At 42.9% G+C, this 26,838-nt stretch overlaps 1 protein-coding gene and 1 long non-coding RNA gene across 4 annotated transcripts; one reads left to right on the top strand and one right to left on the bottom strand.

The window, feature by feature from the left end:
- Nucleotides 1–1,943: 1,943 nt before the first annotated feature.
- LOC134187442 (uncharacterized) lies at nt 1,944–2,726 on the top strand. Of its 2 annotated transcripts, none has more exons than XR_009971107.1 (3): nt 1,944–2,231; nt 2,302–2,368; nt 2,437–2,726. It is a non-coding gene; the product is annotated as an uncharacterized LOC134187442 (long non-coding RNA). The 2 variants fall into 2 exon arrangements; XR_009971106.1 differs by having other exon boundaries at nt 2,302–2,364.
- A 16,544-nt stretch (nt 2,727–19,270) lies between these two features.
- LOC134186865 (uncharacterized) lies at nt 19,271–26,283 on the bottom strand. Of its 2 annotated transcripts, none has more exons than XM_062654939.1 (4): nt 26,163–26,283; nt 25,637–26,101; nt 20,026–20,316; nt 19,271–19,559 (listed from the first exon to the last, which is right to left on the bottom strand). In XM_062654939.1, exons 1-4 carry the CDS (start codon nt 26,197–26,199, stop codon nt 19,417–19,419), a joined length of 936 nt encoding a protein of 311 aa, XP_062510923.1. In that variant the 5' UTR covers nt 26,200–26,283; the 3' UTR covers nt 19,271–19,416. The 2 variants fall into 2 exon arrangements, with proteins under 2 accessions (XP_062510923.1, XP_062510924.1); XM_062654940.1 differs by having other exon boundaries at nt 26,166–26,277.
- Nucleotides 26,284–26,838: the final 555 nt, after the last annotated feature.

Here is a 26,838-nt window from a genome sequence, read left to right on the forward strand (position 1 = left end):
ATTGTTTCTTTCGACGATTACTTGGAGATAAGAGTGGTGGTGTCGAGGTGAGATCCTCACTGGGCATTGCCTGTTGGTGGAGGACGGTATTCGAACCCATATCTGAACAATTGGTTGAGGTACATTGTGGAACCACCTGCATGGGTGGACAGATATATATATATATATATATATATATATATATATATATATATATATTTGAGCTGGAAATGCAGGCTATATCTATGTCCAGATGAATACTGTGTCGTATCGTCTACAAAATGTGGTAAAAATAGGAGGCACATTCACACTGCACGAGAAGATAGTTTGACCTATGGTATGGCCAAACGTCTACCCAAGGGTTTAATCCCATCTGAAGTCTCCAGAGATATTGTATTACTTGAGTGTAAGGCTCCGTCCGTATTGAAGATACCCGAATTGTCATATACCTAGGTACTATTTACCCCAAATATGGATGGGACTGGATCTATCTCCCATTGCTAGATTCGGTCTGTATGTAGAGGTTGTATATATCGTATCTGTAACTTAAAACAACTAGGACCTACACTGAACTACAATAAATCATACCAAAATGATCCAAACCATGGTTGGCTCTCCGCTATGGCTTGGGTTGTATAGTTGTACTAGGGGGTAATGATAAGGGAACCGACAATGCGGCCTCCTCACCCTCACCCGTGATCAGACCTATAGACTTTGGCACTGCACCAAATGATGTGCTACATGCAATTATGGAAGTTATCCCTAGCGGTACTCGTCGAGTCAAGTATCTAGAATCTTGGTTTGCAGATGGAAAAAAGAGGCAACATAGGATTGCTTGAGAAGACCCTAGATACCTGTTTGACCAAGGATGATCGTATAGTAGATATGTACCTTGGAAAGCTATGGAGGTGCACTGTAGAACAATAGAACGTAAACGAGATTTTGTACGAGAGAGTAGACAAAAGATAGAGGAACTGTGGAAGACGGTGCAGACAATCCAATCCTCGGATAATTCACGTAGGACCCTGTATGATGTGTATGAACCACCTGTTGGGTTGGATGAGATATGTCCACCACCAGGTGGGTATACATGCAAAGATCTTTGTAGGAATAAAGTGGAGAACCTTGGTCTAATAAGACGCTCTAGTAGAGAAACACGACTGTATACTATTTGCTATGAAAATCTTGCTGGCGCGAGAGATAATGTAACCCAAAAAGGTACCAAAAAGAACAAAAAGTTTTATAATAATCATCATGGAGATGCTGGTGCAAGACCAAATTTTTATGTTCTCCACTATATCTTCAACCCGTCTCGGGGCCTAGGGAGGTGCAGCCCAGAGACGGGAGGAAGATACTATAGACCACAAAATATTTGACTATCATTGTTTGCACGCAATCCCACGTGAAAAAGAGGGGTGTTTTATAGATCTCTGCAATACAAAAAGGTATTTTCAAAAACTGTATTTGAGAACTTCTCACTCTACTACTACTGAGTACACATAATACGGGAAGAAAAAACGCTATTATAACGGGTGCTGCAATGGTAGTTCCCTATCTTTCGGAATTGCCTTTATTTTCAGTATCCTATTTACAGCGGTCATCTTGATTGATTACACTGCTGCATGTTGATCTCCATAGAGACCTGTCGTCAGCTATTTTCCCTTTGTAGAGGATTTATATGGCAAGATCTCATGTTTGAGTTCAGACTAGCTGTCTTTGAATCTTTTTTTGACCTCCCTGTAATTGTGCTCCCTCTCATATAGTTGTCCATAGAACACAGCCTTCAGTATTCTGTCATCATTCATACGAACCAAGTGCCCTAACCAACGAAATTGTGCTGATAGAAGGAATGTATTGATACCATTCATGTTGCAGACTCTAAGAAATTCTATATTAACAAACAAACCTGCTCTTAGAATTGATTTAGGTGAGAACAGCATGCACAGAACCAGTCACACTCTCTCTTCCCATTTATTTTGAGACCATAATTAATTAGCAACTTCTGATATATGTCTGCTTACACTCGCTGTGGTTATGTTTCGTATTTGCGGTTGTAAAAATTAAGCATATGCATGTTATTGTTTTCTGGTATGTCAACAAGCACTGAATTGATTGTAAATATGACCTCCTGCAGTTGCAGACAGTCAGAGAGACATACCCGGACTGTCTTCTGGAAACAAGCCGTATCAAGTACCAGAATACATGCCAGAATTCCACAAGATGGGATCTACAAGGCCTGTTGTCAACTTTGGGTATACATATTATTGATATAGATAGGTGTTCATGTATCAAAATATTGGTATCGAGTTTATTATTGCCTAGGCAACAAGGCTGTCACAAACCAGACACAATTACGCCATTCCAGACATCAACAAACTATCTGATGTAGGTATACTGAGTCCAGTTTGTACTATACTTTTTACCACGTATTGATCTGTTTGTTGCTGCATTGTTCAGGAGAACTACTTACAAGACCAAGAAAACGCAGCAGCTTCTTGAAGATGAAATTGATGAAGTTCGTAAACTCTGTAAGTGGAGACCAGCTTCTCCATTTAAACCATAGCTAGCAGAACCTAATTGATTATGAGTGTGATTATACATTGCAAAATCAACTTTAAGTAATTGAGACAATTCACATTGACCTTAATAACCGACAAAGTACATCTCACAGCACAGCAAACATTGTTCTAAGCATTAGTCACTCTTTTGCCGCTGCCACTTCACTGAATGTTAGATTAAAATAACTGCAGAAGAGTCGTGATCATAGGCTGGTTCACGCCAGGAAAGGTAACACCTGAAGGTGCATGTTTCCTCATGTAGATTGTAAATAAGATTATTGTCACAACAACTGCCAATACAATAGCACCACCGATACAGCCACCAACAATGGCCCAATCTATCACAGAACAAACTTCTACATTTAAATGAAGCAACTGACTATAGCAATTATTATTTTATTCTAATGAACTTAATCAACCATTATATATATATATATATATATATATATATATATATATATATATTTATACATTATATATTTCATCCTGATTTTCTACTGGGTCGTCCCGGCTTCTTCGATGTAACAGTAGCCAACAGCCTGCAGCCTTCATTCATTATTAAAGCTGCCAGCAATGCAGGAGCTGCTGCAGAAGCTTGCAAAGACTTTCATCACGCTGACATAGTTACAGCAGCTGGTGGCATATCTTATCCACTTGCTGTGGAAACTCTCGGTCTCTGGACACCATACAGTCTCAAGATCCTACGCTCTATAGCTTCGAGAATTTCTGCAATGAGTCACATGACGTTTTCAAAGTCTTTAAATAACTTATTACAACAATTATCTGTAAAGTTATGGTCATATAATGGTAGATTGGTTTTACGTTTGAATTTAGAGATAGAGGATGTATGTAGTTGGGACATGCATACTTGAGTTGTTGGGGATGCTGGGGTGGGAACGTTCATGTATGTAATAAATATATCCTACACACACACACACACACACACACACACACACACACACACACACACACACACACACACACACACACACACACACACACACACACACACTATATATATATATATATATATATATATATATATATATATATATATATATATATATATTACGAATCTACATGTCTGTGCCATTACTGTCAGTACTGTGGAAATGCCACTACCCGCCTGAATCTTTCCCGCCTTTACTTTTGCTGAACTGCAGATTAAATTCAGTACTGTGTACGAGCCCTGATGCACTAGCCCTGATGCACTGCGCAGCACATCTACATGTGCAAATTATCACAGCATCGCCAGCTCCAATCCCCTTTTTCACACAATTAAGCAGCCGGTTGTGGTCGCCATGTTTATCATCCTCCTCACAGCTAGCCTGTAGTTGTTCTCAAACGTTCAGCATCCATGCTTGTGTTTTTGGGCTCTACACTCTCTAAGTTAAAATGCATGCTGCGCCATACCATTTACCTGCAGCTGTTGCCTTCTCAATTTTTGTTTTTCCAACTGTCCAGGAGGGTCACTTTGATGGTATACTCGCACATATATTACTAGTGAAAGTCTTGAACACTTGCAACCATTTATTGCACCCTTAATTTATACATACCTGAAGGGTGGTAATTCATCAAAGGACAGCATTCCTTCATCAAAAGACAGCGTTCATGTACCCTATAATTTTGTATGTACAGTACAACTTATGAATTAACAGTCCATTACTGCATCAGTAAGGCTAGCCCAAGTTGCCAAAGAATTACCTGTGTGTCGACAATAGCATTTCTGTACATCTTTAGCTAGAATGGCATATTTCTCTTCAGCTCTTCGGTACCCACATTTACTGTAGAAGTATCCTTTTCAAGCCCAATGGAGTTGCAGGCGGTGGGTTATGATTATCATCACCGAAAGTAGGCAATGGAGATGTCTTAGTTCCTAATAATATCAGCCTGCCATACCTATTCAGTAAGTCTGTGAGATCATTCAAGGGAAAGTCGTTATTAGGAGAACTAGTAATACCAGCAACCAAATCAGACCCTGCAAAACATAGACAATTATTATACCTAGGACAGCACAAAGACTCTACTCTTACTTGCTAGACTATCAGACAATGACTTTGTGGCATACAAAAGAATCTGACAAAGTTCTCATGCAGAAATGTAGTATAATAAATAGCTTTCTTATTCTCTGAAAAATAACATAATAAACTCAAAGCGCGATTCTACATCAGACTACATATGCATAGTAGAAGAAACTAAGTATACTACCAACATAAAGTGATCACGTGGAGATTATATAACATGCAAATGTCAGCAACAGTTTCCTAGCGAGCAATTGATTCAGCCACTGTACCCATATTGCGCATTGCAGCAGAAACTCGGTGCATGCAACTGCAATCTAAGCACCCTAATTCCAAATATCCTATATCACCTAATTTTGAGAGTTAATTCATTACCTAAGTAAACTCGTCATGCAGCCTTCTTGTACGCATTCCACTTGTAGCATTCACAGTAAAACTGCAAAGACACGGTTAATTAATTCATGAAAATGAAAGATAATAGTGAACAAAAGAAGAGAAGTGAAATGTCAGTTTGCCTCAATTAAAGCCTGCGCATAAGTTCAAAATCAAACTCGAAGGGCATGCATCCATCAATTCAATGCAGCTGTGACGGCAAACACCCAAACAAAACGGAAGGAGCGTGAAAAAACCGGATCTCGGAAACACGTGAGCATAGGCGGGTGAAATTCACACCATTTGACAGCTGGTGACAATTTAAGACGATTACAGATCAGTAGATGCGAACTCGGCTACCAATAGAATACAATTACAGTTTGTTTGGCATCTCATTAGGGGCCGGTCATTATTAAGCGTCCGGGGAAGAGGGGGATGGCAAATTTGCTATGGGGGCCATAAGTTTGGAATTCAAGGGTTACTAAGCATTTGGGTCATCTTCTGTTGGGGGTCATAATTTTCAGGTTTTTTTATCTGTCTACTATAGAATTGTATGCAAGAACAGTATCTTTATTTCTAATGGCTTGCACACTTGCATTGCTGAAAGCGGCAATTCTTGCTTTACTTGTTTTGTCAGCAGGTTGGCCAACTTTAGAAATTATACCTAGGCCGCACTTGAACCTTGAAACAGACTGCTTTTTATTGTACATACCTATATTTGATTATATATACTGCATGTATATGCACATATATAAGGGGTCATCTAAAGTTAACCGACACACAGTGGGGCCAGAAGATTTTAGCAGGCATATTTTGCAGAGGTCACATATCAAACTATGCGAACCTCGACAAATTTTGCCAGCCTCCCCCCACCGACAATAATGACCGGCCGCTTAGGATTGCTAAACGATCTATTTACTAGACCAGTTGTCAACACGTAGATAATGCAATGCATCGCTAATCTTATGGTCTACATTTACGTTTTTCAACATCGTCAAGAAGTCAGCGGCGAAGACTTCTTCTTTGCCGATCTAAAACGTTTCTTGACCTCGTTTTAGCACTACCACAACACGAGATGTAGAAAAAAACTAAATGTTATGTAGTGCAGACATAATTAGTTGCACAATGAGCCTGTTTACCATAACTCATGAGTAACTTCTCCTCTCTAATCATAATCACAAACCGCGATTCCAGGGTGCCTCTGTTTTTGAACAGACTCTATTTGTGTGCAGTGTGGCAATTTTCCTTTTTTCTTTCTTCTCTCGTTATGTCCTCTCCAGAGAAAACTGTACCTTTATTAAAGTGCAAAAGATATATAGTATATATTATTATATGTGTCGTTATGCCCCTCCATAATGGGCAAGTGAGGTCTTTACCCCCATCTGGGCGCCCACCAACCCGGCAGGTGAGCTCAGTAGGGTACATGTTTCTGTGTAGTCCACACGGCGATCAATGACTAGCCAATTCGATATAGATTACAGGCATTACGGTGACCGCGAACTCATGAACAACACGTCTAGTGGATATCAATGCCCACCAGGAAAGCGCTGAGCGCCATCGTCAACAGACCATTCACCAGAGCACACAAACTACCCAACAACTGAAACGAGTCATAGTCTCGTGGATAAAGCTAGAGAAACATGAGAGAGAGAAAGACAGATAAGTTTCACAATTTACTGTCGTCACTGGGGTTTGAACACCCAAACCATGGAGCAGTAGCCATGCTGCTAACCACTAAGCCACGGCATATTATTGTCGTGCTCAAGATTTGCTAGGAACGGTGGGCTATTATGTGTCGTTATGCCTCTCCATAATGGGCAAGTGGGGTCTTTACCCTTATCTGGGCGCCCACCAACCCGGCAGGTAAGCCCTGCAGGGTACATGTTTCCGTGCAGTCCATACGACGATCAGTGACTAGCCAATTCGATATAGATTGCAGGCATTATAATAATAATAATAATAATAATAATAATAATTATTTTCGTAAAGTCATGTCTTCTTTCTAGACAGCCGTGATGGTCTAAGTACTTCTGAAGCAGGGTTTGCTTCCGGTACTTGTAATAGACTTTACAAACCAGACTGATCTGGTTGAGCACGACACATTATTATTATTATTATTATTACCAGTTGGGCAATCCGTCGTATCCAGTGGGATAGACACTCTAGTCAGCAGAGGTACCCGCTGGATCCATTTGCCATCCTTGTTAATCCACAAGGCTTCTGACTGAAGCACCCCGCTCGCGGTCCTGATCATTTCCATATGAAAGTAGGGTTGGCCAGCAATCTTGCCTATGAATTCAGGTATAACGCCGATCGTCGCCATTTGGTTTCCTACGGATCACGCTCCCATTTAAAATCAAATGTGGATCCGCCAACAGAGACCGCAAGTGGATGGCAACGCTTGTGTATCTTTATGTAAAAGGTCAACGGCTGTTCTTCCACAAAATTCATTGCACATCAAATTTGAAGGCAGTCGTTTGAAACCGCACATGCATCTTCAAGGTTTGATCTCGTAATTGAGTTCGAACACCAGCTGCGAACAACAGCCTGAACTAGAAGGCAGTAACGACACGAGCACGAGAGCTTAAATCAAGGTGTCAACACTATGCTAGTTAGCTTACAACTGCACGAGAGGAGACTCAGAGACACAGCCACAGCTACAGCCAACATCGTTGCAGACCTACTCCACCCAAAATGAAAATTCGTGAGAGTTACAGCGTTGATTCAATGAGTACCCTGTATGTAAATAGTACGTGCCAAAGACTGGTGCTGAGATCGCACCTGGACCTCACGGATAACTCTCTCAAAGCTGCCAAATTTTTAGGATCACTCTTTGCATGAGATTACAACAATCTTGCTATTGAAATATGTAGGACATACACACATACCGTACTGACGCCATTAATACACCAGGCCTTGAGTAAAGTCCCATCCCCACCTTTGGTCCAGGTCCTAAGATTTTCACACCTTTTTGTTCTTTAATTGGTGCTAATTGGTGCTTTCTATATAGAGCTTCTTTAATCGCCTACGAATTTGGCAACGTGTTCTAGGCAGCTATGCCCAAGAGATATCGTAGCTTCACTGTTGAATACAAGATCAGCGTTGTTGAATGGCATCAAGGCAATGGCTCGGTGGTGTCAAAAACCATCAACCAATTTAACATTGACAGGAAGTGTGTGCGGTACTGGAATGCAAAGTACGAGGGGCTAAAGCGACACGAAGCAACTCTGAAAGGAAAGAAAGCAAGAAAGATGCACGACGGATGTGAACCATTAAGTGTACAGCTTGATAACCGGGTGTTTGACTTTTTGCAAGAGAGGCAAAACTTTGGCCTGGCAGTTTCTAACGTCGCACTGATAGATGAAGCAAAGCGAGTTGCTGCAGAACTAAACATTGTAGGATTTAGAGCAAGCAATAGATGGCTTGTCAGGTGGAAGCAACGTTTCAACGTAGGACTACGGCGCAAAACGAATGAGTCTCAAGCCCTTCGGAACATTATCAAGATGACCTTCTCAGATTTTGCCGACAAATTATCCGGTTGCGTGAGACACATGACAGGTGGTACATTACTTGTCAATTGATTAAGTTAATTACTTCCGTCAATTAACACCTCCAGGTGTCAGGTTTTGAGTAAAGTCCCATCCCTAGTTTACCTTTGATGCTAGCCAAACATGGGGGTGGGGTATTAATCGCGTCAGTATGGTATACCCATTTCTGTCTGCTAGCTAGCTAGCTAGCTTACGACTGGACAAGAGGAGACTAGACTCAAGAGACATAGCTACAGCTACAGCCAACAGCGTTGCAGACCTACCCCACCCGAAATGAAACACGTGGGAATGACAGCGTTGATTCAATGAGTACCCTATCTAGAGTACGTGCCGACGACTGGTACTAAGATCGCATGCCTGACTGCGCGGATGACTCTCCCAAAACTTTTGAATTCTACAATCGCTCTTTGCATAAGGTTACAACATACACCAGCGTAGAAACCGGGAGAGGATGAAGCCGCCTTGCTCAGTGTAGTAATAATTTTCCTTGCCAGTGACTTTTGCAAATCTGTTTATGGTCTGACAAGCAAGGTAGTTTTTGCTTACTCATGAAGACATCCACGCCCCCCCCCCCGCTTGTGAACATCTTCCTACGCCACTGAGTTATAATTTTGCTATTGAAATAGGACATACACACGTATACACATTTCTGCCTGCTAGCGAGATAGTTCTCAGTAAAACATTCGGTAATACATTGATGCATGCATCTGAAGTACGTGGCAGGAGGGTTTGTCCCATAAATTGTAAATTGGTCTTCGTTTGCGGTCACACGATCGAGATTGCGCGTCTAGATTTACAGATATACATGCAGAGTAGGTGATCGAGCCATTACTGCCAGAAATTGTTGTCTTGTAGTAAGTAATGATTTGTTGTGTCAGCACACGCTGTCCGAGTGCAGTATAATTCTGTCCAAACAGGTTTGCAGCTTCGTTCGCAATTATATAGAGTGGGGCATCTGCATGCACGCCGCTACAGCTATGCATGGCGGTCGAAGTGATCAAGTGCCATGCAAAATCAGATGACGGTCAGACAAGTACCAGTCTGCAGTCTGTTGCAGTCACTCTCCGAAAAGACGCATTGGTTTATGTTACCCGAAATGACTCTTGCTGCTTTGCCTGCATGCTTTTACCTCTGTCAGAATATTGTTGGAAGGCTAGTAAAATTCCTGCGTTTTCTCATCAGCTGCAATTCCAGATATTCCTTGTGTTTCCGAAACGTATACGGTCATTTGCCAGTATATATGTATAGAAGTGTCCTTGAGAGACGTATCCATGCCTGGTCACATCTTACTATCATAGCATAGGGGATTTGTATATGAAGATTCATCAAACAAATTTTTTTCATATCACAACTCAGCGACGTCGCGTAATAGAGGCCAGGGTGGACCTGGGCGGACCCGGCTCCCTCATTTTTAGGCATGGTTGCACAAAATATTTAAATTGTACGTACGACTGTATGATCTATACTAACAAGTAAACTCGTAGAAAACCATGCACAACGAACAGCCTTCAACCTGACCTTCTATAAGGGCGAATTAGTTTAGAAGCAGAATTCAAAGCTATGGTTTTGTCAAGTAAGCGAACTTTTGACCTGAGAAGAGAAAAATGTGATGGACATATCTGAGAACTCGCCAGCTGCTTTAATAATTAGGCATGACTGCGCTTGTTTGTTTCCCTCGGTTACCCTGTTACTGGACATGTACTCCAGTTACCTCTATACAACGGCGTTCATTTTCTGCCTTGAAAAGACTGATCATAAAGACCTGGTTGAGAACAAGAACATCTGACAACAGATTAAGCTCCTTGGCATTAATGTGTTTCAAAAAGAACTATAGCAAGAGACTTGCAATTGGAAACTGATGTAGAATACTTGGTTACACATGCAGTATGCAAGCAGCTCCGTTAGCTAAGTGACTACCACTAGCCTAGTTTGTTTTGAGTCTACCTCTTTGCCTTGACATCAAATAAAAATGCAATAAGTGATGCTAATGTAGTGTAACAAAGGCCCGGCCACATCACGACATCGTGTGCCAGCCTCCCCCATTTTGATGGCCTCGCAACGCCGCTGCACTACTGTTTTATAAGTAGAATTGAGCTTCTCCGTTTTTTACAGACTATCCACCTTCTACTCCCTAAAGTCTTGAATGTCAGAAAAGAAAGCTTCGTAGGAAATGTGGGCTTGTGCTAGGGACTCTAGTAGAAAAGGGGAATCACTCATGAGCGTGAACATGCTGCGATATAAAAATAAAAATAAAATAAAGAACTAAGTGCTAAACTCTCGGCTACTAGGGTTACAAGGATGCATATAACCAATAATCCGGGTAACTTCCGTGAGGCGTACATTCCCATATATGACATAAGAGTGCAGCTGCCCGTTCTGTAAACCCAGCCGTGATGTAGTGAAACAGACGCAAACCTTTATCAGATAAATAATAAATTGATATTATCTAATCACCAATACCTTACCTGGAAGTTCCAAGAATCATCGACAACGAAAGTGTAATTTCAAAACCTGCCAGGGTCATCTATGGTGTATGTGACAAGGATACTGTTGTGTTGGTGTTACATGAACGGACATCTGATAGAGATACGGGGTACAGGGGATACGAGGACATGATGTTGATCTAGAGCTAGACACGTGTACGTAGTCGGTCTGAGTTGTAAATACACACTATTGGCGACGAGGATGGTGCAGTTGGCAATCCACCCGCCTTCACCGTTCTTACAGACAGCTGGAGAGCCATCAGTTTCCTGGAAACGTTAGTTGGCGGCGTTTGACCAATACGTTGTAGCAGCGGGAATCGTTGACGAGGGGGAAGGTAAGCCGCGATTGCGTGCGCTGCTCATGCATTGCCTTGGTCTCGAAGGCCAGAGAATTATGAGCACGGCCAGACCGGTGGCCTCCTATGAGGAGCCACGTCCGCTGTTGACTCAGGAGTTCGGACCTCGTGTGAATGCCATGGTGGAATGTTTCCATTTCCGGCAAAGAGCTCAACTTCCGGGAGAGTCAGTTCGACAGTATGTTTCCACTCTTCGTACGTTGGCGGCAACATGCAAGTTTGGAGACTTGACGGATGAAATGATCCGAGATCAGCTGATTGAGAAAACGACACTTCCTCAGATTTATACCGGTTGCTTATGGAGGCAGAGAGTCTTACGTTGGAGACCGCGTTAACCTTGGCTATGCCAGTGGAGGACACCCGGCGTGATTCAGAGATGATGCAGACGTCGGCGTCAGAGAAGCTGTTATCAGCAGGAGACCACTCAGTTGGACAGAGCTCTGTCACATGTAAGTCAGAAGCAGTGGCCTAAGGACAATCCAACACACAGCGTCCTGGCAAGCTGCACTATCAGAGTTCAGGCTCAACTTCCCAGAAGTGTGGGAATTGCGGTTTTGTGCTGTATACGGGTTCCACCTGCCCAGCCAAGGGGCAGAAATGCAGGAAATGCGGCCGGATGGGCCATTATGCAGGACGTTGTAGGTCGATTACTTCGACGGGGGTTCAGAAGGTGACATCAGAAGAGTCTCTTCTGTGGTTGAAACCGGTTTCATTGAATGTTGTCAACAAATCTGGCGGTGTAGCTTACAAGCGGTATCATTGCCAGCTGGACAGGACAACAGGTTCCTTGGTGATTGATCTTGGTGCTAAGGTTTCAGTGCTGTGTGCAGCTACTTATTTTACAAGGTCTATCTCATTTTCGACTGCAACCACCAGATCGCCGTTTACTTGGATATGGAGGATCGTCACATCCTCTTCTTGGCATGATTTTTGTTTCTGTTTAGTACCGGGGTGTCGACCTGACCGACTTCCCATTCTACGTGGCTAAGGCCGGTACAGACATCCTTGCCTGGATCTTTTTCAAGCTCTTGGGTTCCAGATTTGTGTGGACCAACCAGTGAAACGACGTCAGGCACAGAAGGAAGTTAGTGCAGTACAGACCCTGCAAGATGATAATCAACGAGGTGGCCATTGGGGGAGCAAGTGGCCTACAGTATTTAACGGACTAGGAATGGCACGATAGTTCCAGCATCGTCCTCTGCTGGATCCTTCTGCAGTACCAGTACGGCAGTGTCTGCGGAGATTACTATTGGTAATAAGGGACGAAGTAGCAGCAGATTTACACCGATGGGAGGAAGCCGGTGTTATCGAGAAAGTCGATTCATCACCATGGCTCTCTAACATGGTTGTGATTCGCAAGAAGTCGGGGGAATTAGGTTGTGTGTGGACCTACGTGCGGTTAACCAGGCGGTTATACCGGGAAGACACCCATTACCGACAGCAGAAGACATCACAGTGGAGTTCCACGGGTCCAACATGTTCTCAAAGCTTGATTCGAAACAAGGCTATTTGCAGTTGCCTATGGCAGAAGATGCTCAATACATTACTGCTTCTGTGACTCACATGGCAGTTTTCCAGTTCCGACAAATGCCATTCGGGCTATCATCAGCGCCGAGTGCGTCCCAGAAAATGATGACGTCGGTTCTTGCTGGGATACCAGGAGTAGCCATTTACATGGACGATATTGCCGTCCACGGCCTTGATCGGAAAACACACAATGAGCGTTTAGATCACGTTTTTCAGAGACTAGCATGCCACCAGTTGACGGTGAACAACGAGAAATGTCTAATAGGAGTTGCAGAAATCCCGTTTGTTGGTCATTACGTATCGAGTAAGGGTATCGCCCCGTTATCTTCCAATGTCGAGGCCATTCTCCGCTTACCACCACCGGAGTCGGTTTCAGATCTGAGTACCTTTCTGGGCATGACAAATTACTATTTGTGTTTCTTGGAAGACTATGCGAGGACAAGTGAGCCACTTCGCTGCTTGCTCAAGAAGGGTGTGCCATGGGTGTGGTCAACAGAGTGCCAATCTGCTTTTCATCGACTCAAGCAACACATCACGTCAGCGCCGATTCTTGCCCACTTTTCATCAGAAGCTACTACATTTGTTACAGGTGATGCCTCAGCGACGGCTATTGGGGCAGTGTTGTCACAGGAGCAAGAAGGAGTGGAGCGCCCTGTAGCATTTGTGTCCAGAGTATTCTCTTCGGCGGAACAGAAGTACTCAGCCGGGAAAGAGAGGCACTTGCATGTGTGTGGGCATGTGAGAAGTGGCACCTGTACTTATATGGGCGGCAGTTTCGACTACGAACTGACAACCAGGCACTTGTTTCTCTCCTGTCGATCACAGGAACGGGCCACAGGCCATTACGGCTTCATTGTTGGACAGAGAGACTGTGTAGATATTCATTTCAAATGGAGTATCGGCCAGTAACTGCAACCAGGTAGCAGATTTGTTGTCAAGCTTTCCAGCAGCAGAAGAGGAACAGATTCTGGAACCATTAGAAAATGAGGAGTGTGTCCTGATGTTAGGGGCGTGGAGCCCGGGAATAACAGCAGAACAACTAGAGGTGGCTTCTCGAGAAGACGAGCAGCTGGCACCAGTCTTGCAGTATGCACGAGAGGGATAGCCATCTCACCCACCGTCAGAGGATCTCCGGGCATACTGGCAAGTCGGAGAAGAGTTGGCACCGTTGGGCCCAGAGTCTAGCTGTGTTATGCGTGGAGCAAGAGTGATAGTACCAGGAACATTGCGGGGACGAGTCCTGGAATTATCCCACGAAGGCCATTTGGGTATTGTGCGTACAAAGCAACAATGTAGAGATTTTGTGTGGTGCCCAGCTTTGGATCGACAGGTTGAACAGTTTGTGAGAAACTGCGAACCATGCATCGTAAGTGGGAAGTCATGCTGTCCTAGAGTAGCTCCTATTCATCCGATACCATGGCCAAGGGGACCGTGGCTCAAAATTCAGGTTGATATCTTCGGGGAATTAGTTATAACACCACGAGAGCATCGATTTCTTACAGTTGTGCATGATCTTTATTCAAAATGGCAGGAAATTCGCTCAACCGCGCAGGTATGGGCATCGGATGTTATTTCCTTCCTGGAGGATCTATTTGTCAGATGGGGTTTGCCGGTTTCCATCACTACAGATATGGACCCCAATTCAGATCTCACGACTTCAAGCAATGGTTGAAGGGTCACGGCGTTCGACACGTTACCACTCCCCTGTATCATCCACAGGGTAATGCAGGTGTGGAGAGGTTTAACCTGGTGATTAAGCAAGGCTTAAGGCACAACTGGCAGGCGAGAAATCTATGGTTGATGCACTGAGGTGTATACTATTTTATTACAGAACGACAGCTCACTCGGTCACAGGGAAATCTCCAGCGGAGCTGATTGTAGGACGTAAGTTACGACAACCATCGTCGCAGCTACTACCGCCATACTGGAAAGAGGACTCAGGAGCAGAGTCGACCAACAGACAAATAGGAAGGGAAGAACAAGCACGGAAGGTGGAGCAGCGTCAACAACAAATGAAGCAGTATGAGGATCATAGGCGGAGAGCTCAACCCTCTCAGTTTCAGCCTGATACCTGGGTTCGGGTTAAGCGACCATCTCAGGACACAAATTGAGGGGCGTCTTCTCAATGCCACTTCAGGTGTTGAGAAGAGTAGGTTCTGATACCTACTTGCTGAGCGATGGGGAAAAGTGGCATGCAAACCGACTTGTCAACGCAGAGCAGAGAGGGTATGACAAAGGGCGTGTGGATGGGTTGCCAGAATGGCAATATTTCGGAGGCAGCTTTCGAGGGGAAGAGACAGTATACTGATCAGGAAGACATCAGACATCCACGCCAAGTAGAAAATAATACACGTGAAGCTACTAGTGGTGTTAGGAAGTCTCATAGAGTCAGGTCTCAGCCACGTTGGTTAGAGGACTATGATACATCAACCTCAACCTGAGGAGAGGAGAAAATGTTGTGTTGGTGCTACGTGAATGGACATCTGATAGAGATACGGGGTACAGGGGATACGGGGACTTGATGTTGATCTAGAGCTAGACACGTGTACGTAGTTGGTCTGAGTTGTAAATACACAATAGATACATCTATGGAGTAGTCTCGCTAGCTACGCCCTTTATAAGGTGTGGTTAGCGAAACTACATGGACATAGATATCAAGGTCACGTGGACATCAACACATGCCAAGACATGTCTAGACAGCTGGCTGAGAAAGGACAGGCAGTCTTTGTACCAAATGGCTTCATTTGCATCCAAATCTACGAGACACAGTAGAGTACGCATATATACTGCTACGAAAGAACCTTTAGTAGACTGACAGGTGCAGGTGTGCCTTAGCCTCGCAAGCCAGGCTCTTCCGCGCAGTCGCTAAGCTACCTGTACAAACGTGAATCACACGAGGAGGAGAAGCTTTTGCCGGAATTGCTATCGACCCGTACACATCAAGTCTATCAACCTGCCCACATTCGGCCATCGAGTCGTTGGTCCTACAGGGTATTATACGTGCCTCGAATGTAAAAGAGGAGAAATCAGACAGCAAAGCTTTTGTTACCAACAGCTCTGCAAGATGTTGACAAACGTAATTAGATTTTGTCATTGATGTGCCTGTTACCAATAGTAGTTGTACATGTGTAAAAAGTGCTCTAAGAAAAGAGGACTATAATGGCATGCATAGCATAAATATTAGAACAATAAATTATAGTGTGCCGAAAATTTCATAAATGGTTATGCTACTGTACTGTACCAAACAACAGAAAAACAGGCCAATTATCAGCTTAATAGCTCAGTGTTCTCCCCAGGCATCTCAAGACGTGGCGGCCTGCCACGCCTTGGCTAAATTTTACAAGGACACGCCCACTCCCGCCATCCCTAGCCATCCCTAGTAGGCTAGCGCCGCCACGCCTTGACTTATGACCGCCACGCCTTACTTACTATCTGTGTGTTAGGCAAGAAATGGGAGACAAGTGGTTTGCGTTCTTGTATGAATAGAACACCTGTTGTTGTTGTGGAAAGTCCAAAAGCAACGTCATAGAGATCACTAAGTCCAAAATATACTTATGACGTTGTTTCGAATCCGATCAGACGTCATTTGGTGGCGTATTCGCCCACATTCCAATCCGTATGTGAGTCACGCCCTTGGCAGCCTTTTGTGCCGTGGAGTCGTTAGTGGTGCGTTGAGAGAATACAAAGTCGCAAGGTAAAGTACATCAATGCGTCGAATTGTGTTGTTGAGGAGGCGTTACCCTACACAGGATGTAGCGCTGATTACAGACGCCAAAATGCGCTTGCACGGCATCGGCCAAAAGCCTAAGTTAGCGAAAGCATTGCTCAGGTTAGTATAGACACGTTCGCAGTTTCGAAAAACTTGTAGATCTCGGCGAGCGTGCCGATACGCTGCGCACGTGCACGTCTCTACCTAGCGTCGATATCGGCATCGAAAATTGCCGCCGACCAGGGGCGTCGCGTAATAGGGGCTAGAGGGGGCTGAAGCCCCACCACTTTTCGGGACGTTTTCCATTTTTCAATATCAAAGACCGGAGCCGAAGTCTCAGCAGCGAGTCAGCCCCACCACTTTTTGCGCCCACACGACGCCCCTGCGCCGACTGCCTAGCTAACTTGTCTACTAGTGCTAAGTTACTAACTAAAGCTATTACAATCAATTTTGTGATTTGTATTGGCTTGGAATTTATTGGGAGACGCAGGTTTCGACATGTATGCAGATTTTAGTGATAGCTTGTTTGTGTTGTACTCTGTCCACGCATAGAAATGTTGTACAGCTAACATTTTAGAGACCAAATACAAGCACTCTATGTTGCTCTAGCACTGCACCGCAAAGCCAGCAAATCCCACTCAGATGACCACGCCTACGTTTGAAACAACCACGCCCACAAGTGCATTCCATTTAACCACGCCTACACCACCACGCCTTTGAGATATTCTGGGGAGAACACTGTAGCTATTAACAGAGCCATATGTACGTACAGCTCTGGCTATGAAACTAGCCTCGAACTTCCAGATCAGACAGCGCGCGAAGCGCATGAACTCTAGTCTGGACCACAACAGTGCAAAGTAAAAATGATTTCGGAAATAGCCTTCTAGGCCAGTCAGCGTCTTAGAACCGGAATGTCGGCTGTAAATTCTGATTGGTTTTAGCAATAAATTGGTTATGCTAAGTACACTAACGCCGACAACTCGCATGTAGTGTGAATCCTCGTGGGCGCCGAGTGCACACCAGAGCCGTGAATAGAAACACTGCTGCACGCACAACTCTTAGTTTTAGTTTCAGCTCCAGTTCTTCGATCTTTTCAAGTTTGCCGTGACAGAACATGCACAGCAGCATCGATAAACCATCACCTTTGACAAATGGTCGAGCAGTAGTCTCACTAGTTGAGCGGTTAGATTAACTAACGTTCTGCCGCAGATCTTTCCATCTCATTATTGAACTATGTACAACAATCCTACGCTGTTGACTACCATTTACCATTACGTTTTGATAAGTACTTCCGAAATCATTCTAAGTCCAGACTAGAGTTCGCAGGCTCTCTCGTCTGAAAGTTCGAGGCTGCTATGAAACGTTCCATTTTAAGCAAATAATTAATTAAACCATTCAAAATTTACTGGAAATGCTACAGTCCACTTGGCTACATTAATTAAAATTATAGGTTCACATTTTCGAATGATATTGCCTACTGTAGACAATGTGGTTTAGTTCTTCTCTGGATGTTAATTGGTCTTTGTATTCAACAATAGATGTTACTGTATATTGTGTATTGGACGCACCTGTAAGAGAGTTTAATGAGCTACTATGGCCTATGCACTTAGACTCCTGTCTAATTAGTTACAGAATGGTTACTGACAAAGAAGTAGAGCAGTAAGATTTACGTCCTCACAGCTCAAATGAATAAATGAACGGTAATTCAAACCAACCAATGGCCTTGCATGATACAAATCACTTATCGTATGGGCGAATCTCGGATATCGTTGGTATTCCGCCTTGGGTGAGTGGCAACTAATTGCCTCGATAATTACCCTGGCTTCGCCTCAGTAATTATCTCGCTTTTAGCTGCAACTCCCCTCCAGGGTTTAGCAACGATATCCTCGACAAGCCCATACAATAACTAGTAAATATGGTACCTTTGCTATTTTCAATAAATAGCCAATCATTTCTATTACTGTAGCAGTAAAAACGTGTGCCAATAAGCAACAAGTTTCTCAAGCAATATAGTACTTCAGGTATCAACAATCAACATCTGAAAAAAGCATAAACCCAAACTTCATTCGTACATTAATTAGCATAGACTTGTTGTAATATATTTATGTTATCTACAAAACACATACAAGCACAAGTGTGTACAACTTTGTAAATTGAAATCTGACGCTTCTTACCACCTTCATCGTTAAACCAAATCAAACCACTTAGAATCAAATTACAAAAGTCTGACACTGCACAGCATGCAACAGTGTTTCTGATCACAATTATCTTGTATTAGACACTACAGGTAGGTGGGATGTGTAGTTGCGCAAGAGGGTCTGGCTAAGCAAAAGTACTTGCTACATGTACAGCCATCAAAAATATTGGATCGAGTGTCCCAAAATACTGGATACGCGAAAATCGGGCTCAGTCATTCCAATTTCCTAGGAAATCAAGCAGGTTTAGGGTTAGATTTAGAGTTAGCGTTGATCTCCAAGACTTTGCCCAATTTCCTAACATATTTGGAACGAATGTGCCCGATTCTTGCCAACCCCATCTTGACACAGGATTCTGACCCGGATCACTCCCACCTATAACCTGGGCCAAGACTAACTTCTGGTAAATTCTTTATCAAAATCAGCCAGAAGTATTCGCGTAATCCTGTTAGCAGACAAACAAACAGGCGTACAACTGAACCAAGATCAACCTCCTCGGTGGAGGTATGCGCTCACAAAAGGTTGCCACAAGATTGATCACGTAGATAGCAAACTAATTAATTAATCACTGCAACTGTAAGAGCTAAAAATGACTTCAAATCAGTCACATTAATCTACTAGACCACAGTTAAACAAACAGCATACAGCATCACATTGTTCATGACTTTCTAACATTCTTCTGACAGCTCCCTGTATGACACACCAGCTGTTGCAGACACGCGACGTTTCATGCATATTGTGAACACGATTATTGCCACAACAACAACCAAAACTATGGTACCACCAACACAGCCACCGATGATGTACCACTCTAGCAAAACAAAACTCTGTGCTCAAATACACATGACAAGAAGTTGTAAATTGATTAGGCACACATAATCACAAATGTTGTCATAAAGTCAAAAACAATATCTGGTGTAAGTTTGTTTCTCAAGCATGTCCTGCCTTTTGTTTGCAACTGCAAGAAATACATAATAAAAGCACCCACCAAAGAAACAATGAAAGCACGTAGTACACTACACACATGCACAAGTACACATACAGTATGCAGGTGCATACACAAGCACAAAACTGTGAGTAGGTGAACGCCTGGCTGCTTGAAGTTAAAGCAGATAATATTAGTAGCAATCTATTAAGTTAAACGTTCTATCCATTAAAATATACCTATGACAAGTTTGTCATGCATGATTCATGAATGGCCACTATAAATAAGGTTATATGACTGACTACAAATTAAATCACATAACTAAATGTACCTAAAAAAAATAACAAATTACTTGTATCACTTGATCCATTGTCTGAAGAAGACTTGCACAAAGTACCATAACTAGTAGCTTTCCGGTTGTGACAATAGCATGCCTGTAAATCGCCACTTAAACCACCACTATCTGTTATCCAATCATCAATAGAAGTCCCTTGCTTAAGCTGACTCAAGCATTTCTTCACCACAGGATCTTGCAACAACTCACTCAAGATAAAGTTAGATGTTGTCGAGTCACCAACAGAAAAGCTGCTAGCAAACTTCTCAGTTGGTTTATAAACAGTAGGAGAAGTCTTTGAGTAATACCCTAAATAACACAACCATGCCATTACAAAAAACAAACTGATAGTTCAGGTTCAGTACATCACAGTTCTGGTCACACGAATGCAAGATATAAAATAAGTGTTTCCCTTCAAAATGAGTATGTGAAAAGAGAACATCAGACAAGAGGTTGGAATCATGATTGTTAGCTTGCTGCCTTGAAAACACTGTTTAGTGTCATCAACACAATTCCGCTTTGAAACAAGGTAAATTGAATATTATAAAAACAGCAGTTCTATAATGATAAAAGTACTACACAGTGGCAATTACTGTGACAGTTCAGTCCTTGCACAATCAGGCCTACAATTGCTTTACAATTAATGCTTTTCCGACAAAGAAGACATATATCCACATCATGGAAACACTGGTCTTGCAAGCATAAATACATGCAACCAAACAGTGCAAATTAAACAAAAACGTGCAGTTGGCATTACAAACACCTAAAACTTTCAAGATGCTTTACACACACACACACACACACACACACACACACACACACACACACACACACACACACACACACACACACACACACACACACACACATATACACATATACTGTACAACCTCTTTTCTTACCACCCAAAAAGGACCTGCCTTTCATGTGTTTCCAGTGTGATATCTTTTTCTCAGAAAACCATGAGCTGTGACCTTACTTCTAAGGGAAACAGAATGTTGTTGACGATTGCGAAGGAGAAAGAAGTCTCTAGACCAACATTTTAGTACAAAGAAGACCTAACATTGCTGTGTAGTAAACATTCGTTCATTGCTTGACTGTCAATGTATGACTGACCATCAATGAATGGCTTACTATTAAGAATTAATTATTACCGTATTTCCGCAGATTTAATGGCAGGGGCTCTTATTAGAACATTTGGTACTAGGTGCCTTTGTACAGTGTGGTTTAGGGAATAGATTAGAAGCCACGGAATTCTCTGGAGGATTGCAGACAAAGGAAAACATCACTAATGGCCATAATTCTGATTTGGTTGTTTCCCCCACAGAAAAAAAGTCAGTAGGAACTGACCTCGTGCTTCAGTTACACATGCTGCAGGACTTTTCTCGACTGCAGCCACAGTATCAGTAATGTTGTCCTTTGTCTGCAATCCTCCAGAGAATTCAATGGCTTCTACCCCATTCCCTAACCATACTGTACAAAGGCACCTGTACTAATCTGTCGTGCTCAATCTGGTCGTAAGGTCTCTCGTAAGCTCCAAAGGCAAACCCTGCCTACAAGGTGCTTAGACCATCATGGCTGTCTAGATAGAAGACATGACTTGACGCAGGATCCACAGGATCCAAGAAGCACTGTTTCCTGTAAGAGCTGCAGGTTCACAATTGTGATGACCTGGAATAATGTCCAGCCACCATGCAATACCTGTGTGCACTGTGCTCAATGCTCCCAGCACCACTGGAACAACCAGTGTACAACACTGCCACATTCGCTAACCTACACCCAAGTCACTGTACTTGGTCAACTTCTCAGCATTATGCTTTCTGGCGATGTTGCCATCAGCAGAACAGCTAATATCAATAAGAAGACAAGTGTTTGTCTTCTTATTTCTGAAACAGACGTCAGGACAATTGGCACCGATCTTCTTAGCAGTACACAGGGATGACTGCATCCCACATCACACTCATTATCATTAAATAATTATTACTTACTAGCTCACTGGCCCGTTCTCTGCGCGGGCAGATTAGATTATTTAGTTGTTAACTATTTATTGTTGTATGCAATTAGAAAGAATTGTGACATAACAAAGGCATGTGGACAACAATGAATGACTTAGGAGAAAACAAAACTGCACATGCTAAAAGATGAAGCCCAATTAACGCATGATTCTTCAAAATGAGTCTATGGGGGGCATTCAGTCTCCTTCCTGAAAGACAAACCTGTAAAGGTAGTCCTACAGCACTGTGTTGTTCTAAGTAGCACCCCCAAAAGAAGACCCGAATGAAGCTGGAAGCCGAAGCCACCCTGCCTATGTTCTTCCCATGCTGAGTTACACCTGTATTCCAAATTTTAGCCTCGTCGGTGATCCGGTCTAGCCGGCTATCAAACTTATCACAGGGTACAGTAGTACCCTGTATGTAGGGATTGACCAGGTTGTGTGGGCGTGGTCATATTTTAGACCTTCAGAAATCACCTTAAAATGCAGCTAAATATCTTGAAAACAACAGATAGAAAACCTTAAAAGTTCAACTACGCTTGACTACTTCTGAATTGATCTCAGATTGTCTTCAGAAGGAGAAAATCGCTCGTCAATTTCGAAGTTTTCACTGAATTTTGTCTTCTTTCTTCTTCTTCTTCTCCTTCGTCACGCATAACTCCTTGACTATGGCATATCTAAAGCTAAAACTTTGGGAAACGACGTAGAATAAGCCGACCTGTATTCTTTTAATGATAGAAAAAAGAAACATCTAAGAAAAAAGATTTCTAGAATGGATTTGAACCTGCTACCCTACGTACGTTCAACCGCAATTGTTGTAAGCCATTGTTAGCAACCAATAGCCAGGCAGCCAATCACAAGCTCTCACTACGTTGCTTGAAGGAGTCTAGGGTACACGTGTACAACAAGGCAACAAGAATTCTTGACACGTTTCGTGGTTGAAAAACCTGAAAGCCTACAGTTAGGCAAAGAATCGCGCTCTTGAATCGCACAAGCAAACGCAAGAAGTGCGCGTAATTAATTAATTAGAAGTGATGTTGAACGTCATCGCAATCCAAGACTCGATATACCTCTTGCCGTAGTTGGAACACCAACGCCTTCAAGCATTTGAATTATGGCAAAAGCAAATTAATTCGACTCGCTTCCATCACAAATTGTCGACTTTGCAGCGCTCGGAATGTGACGTTTGTTACGAGCCTAGAGGTGTGGCCTACGATAAAAATTTTGCAGTTGTCTAGTGCTACCGTATTATATTTAAGACCAAACTCCCGCAAATCGAAGACCTCGTACTGTGTACAAGCCGGTCGCGTGTAGAAGTCGAGCTTTTGTTCAAGACACTCGCAAGTGCGTACACACGCGTTCGGTCACGTGCACATGCGCAAATGTCGGCGTGTGCGTGTAGCGTTCAATGACACCTGGCCAACAACGATGACGAAGAAAAAGATAACGCTGCTGAAACTAGCATCTCGATTCTCATAGTAGTGACAAGTCTATCTAACCGAATCTTGCGTTTTCAATTAATTAAGTCCTCTAGATAACAAATTTATCAACACTCTGTAACGTGATGCATGACCATCAATGGAAATGCGAGCTTGCTTTGTTGCCCACACCAAGAACTTTAGTTGTTTAAACGCTAATACTCATACCCCACCAGACCCAAATTTTAAAATTATGCAAGCATGCATCTAGAAATTGTTGTAGGCAACCAGGAGATCTAACAGCTAATCATCTGCATAAATTCCTTCTTCAATCTACACACACACACACACACACACACACACACACACACACACACACACACACACACACACACACACAACTACATGCACGTATGCTCGTAGCTCTGAAGCAAGTAGAACACAGCTTCATACTTACTAGTGGTATTATTGCAACAAAATGTAACGTCTGATTCAAACCACCTATACACAAACACTGCATAGCTCTTAACATATTTGCAAGTACACTGTAAACCTAAGATCCACATGCTCGAGATATGAGACTATAAATGTAGACCAAGTATGGTTTAGAAAATGTGTATTTTTGTTAGGCTATAAAATCTTTGTTTAAATAATGGAGTAGGCTGTGCTTTCGCACTCCTAAAAACTTACCAAACTAGAATTTTAAAAACTTTTTCCTTGAAAAAAGAAATAGATGTAGGGATTGTATAAAAAGTAATAAAAACAAGATCTATAGATAATATGAACCAAAGCCAGACATCATTAGTGAATCCTTCCAACCACATTCCCTACATTTTACTTTTATTGGGTTGGAAGGATTCACTAATGATGTCTGGCTTTGGTTCATATTATCTATAGATCTTGTTTCTATTACTTTTTATACAATCCCTACATATATTTCTTTTTTTCAGGGAAAAATTTTTAAAATTCTAGTACATATATACAAACACCTCAATATTAGTAGTATAGATTAGCTCACTGGCCCGTTCTCCGCACAGGAAGGTTAGATTATCCCCCCTTCAGAAATATACATCTGATCGGACTCTATCTCTTTGCAATGGACGTAGTTTGATGTTTAAGATAAGTAAAATCAACTACAGCTTGCTCAGATAACCCAGTCTGATAGGACTGCTAGATAGCATTGTAACATACAATGGCACGTGAACAATGACTATATCAAAATTTAAAGTGAGCCCATAGTTAAAGCAAAACTACCCTATGAGATTGAGCTCATGTACTGAAACTTCCTTCCAATTGAGTCTATCAGAAGCATGCAGTCTCCTTCCTGAATGACAAACAGCACTATGTTGTTCTACGTTGCACCTCCAAAAGGAGACCCGACTGAAGCTGGAAGCCAACGCCACCCTGCCTATATTCTTACCTATGCCGAGTCACGCCTGTTCCCCAAATTGTAGCCTCCCCTGTTCTCCAATCCGGTCTAGCGGGCTATCAAACTTATACATATATACAAGCACCGCCAATTTTAGTACTATAGGCCGTGTTTCCACTAGCTGCACCTTAAACTAGTTTACCTTAAATGCGTTTAAAACTAAACCAGTTCAAGAAAGCAACTGTTTCCACTAGGAACTTGCACATCCGGGATGTGCTAAACAAACCGTCTAGGAACGCCTTAATTTGAAGTATTGGGCTGGTCTGTCACCGAGTTAGGGCAACTGTTGGTTGTTACTGATTCAGCATCTGCTAGTAGGAATTTGCATGAGGATGACCAAGGACACCGTCTTCTCTCTCTCCGTAGCTGCTGAATTCTTTCCCCTAGCTAACGACCCTTACATCTTCTAGGGCAATCCTATCCGACAAAATAGTCAATATCATCAAAACAGGGTTGTCAGAAGCCATCTAAACAAGCGCACTACTGTCACGTGACAGTTAAACCTAAACCACTTTGCTAAACCTACTTCTAAGTGGGTTTAAGAAAGCAGTTTAGGTTTAACATATAACTGGTTTAGTGCAGGTGGAAACAGGTCAATTCTTAAACCAGTTTAGCTTAAACCACTTGGTAAACCAGTCTAGGCACTAGTGGAAACGGGCCCATAGATTATTGTAATTATTGTACTAGTCTACTAATCAAATTCCCTAAACTCACACCCCATGCAATGTTCCTACTAATTAACTAATTATCATATTATTAATTATTATTGTAATTATTGTAGTTCATTACCAGTAGAAGAGCAGTCTGATGTGTCAAAAGGGATTTTGTGTCGTTGAACTATAGGGATCTCGTCCGTTGTCCACTTCCCGTTCTTTTTGAACCACAAAGCCGCAGAGAGCACTATCCCACCCAAGGTTCTGCTCATTTCCACGTGAGCATACGGATCGCCAGCCAATCCTCTAATCCAGTCAGGCAAGCCGGAGATCGGCACCGTCTCGTTTCCTTCGAATGTATGACTCCAGCGAAAGTCAGTCGCCGCTACGTCAAAAGTAACTTGAACTGGATGATGACACTTGTGGATGATGACATTGTAGTCAATTGGATAGAATGGCACTGCGGACGTGGAGCATCGCAGACGAGTACAACTGTTTGATATCACGCAGTTAACATCATTGGGAATGGCCTCTCTAAGAGCAGAGCAATCAGCCGGAGACGCGACCGTCGGCCGCGGGGTCTCAAACCCCAAAACACACACTAAGACAAACCCGTTAGAAGTCAGAAAATTCAAACTGCTAAGCTATTGTTCTTGGCTTACTACCAGACAGAAATACAGCAACGAAAGTATACGACATAGTTGACAGACTCACGAATGACGAACAGGAACGCTCAAAGCCATAATATGTAGGATGTCCGTAACCACCATAAGTGGCGCTACGTATCCCGGATCATAATGTTGCATGTTGGGACAACACTAGCCTCGAACTTCCAGACCATAGTGCGCATGCCAGAGCCGTGATGAAGGCTCTGGTGCACACACACATCTTACTTTTAGTTTCAGCTTCAGTTCTAGATCTTGATATTTTGAAGCTTGCGGTGACAGGACATGCACAGCAGCGTCGCTAGACCATCATTTTGACAACTGGTCGAGCGGTTAGACTAACTAGCAGTCTGCCAATGAATCGAAGAGTCATGGTTTCATGCCGTCCACCAAGATATCGCCGCAAACACGGCAGACGTCTCTTCTTTGTTCGTGAGATCTCATGGCATTTACAAATGATATGTTGATCTAGGTAAAACAATCCTACGCTGTTAGACTACCATTTAGCATCGCTATTGATAAATACTTCCGAAATCGTTTTAGTATCGACTTGGAGTTCGCGCGCTCTCTGGTCTGGAAATTCGAGGCTAGGACAACACGTAAGTCGAAAAGGGGGAGGGGCTGGCTGCTTGAGCATCCATAATTGACCTGTGAGCATTTTCTACGATTTCTG

Source organism: Corticium candelabrum, chromosome 11 (assembly GCF_963422355.1).
Source record: "Corticium candelabrum chromosome 11, ooCorCand1.1, whole genome shotgun sequence".
Lineage (NCBI taxonomy): Eukaryota > Metazoa > Porifera > Homoscleromorpha > Homosclerophorida > Plakinidae > Corticium > Corticium candelabrum.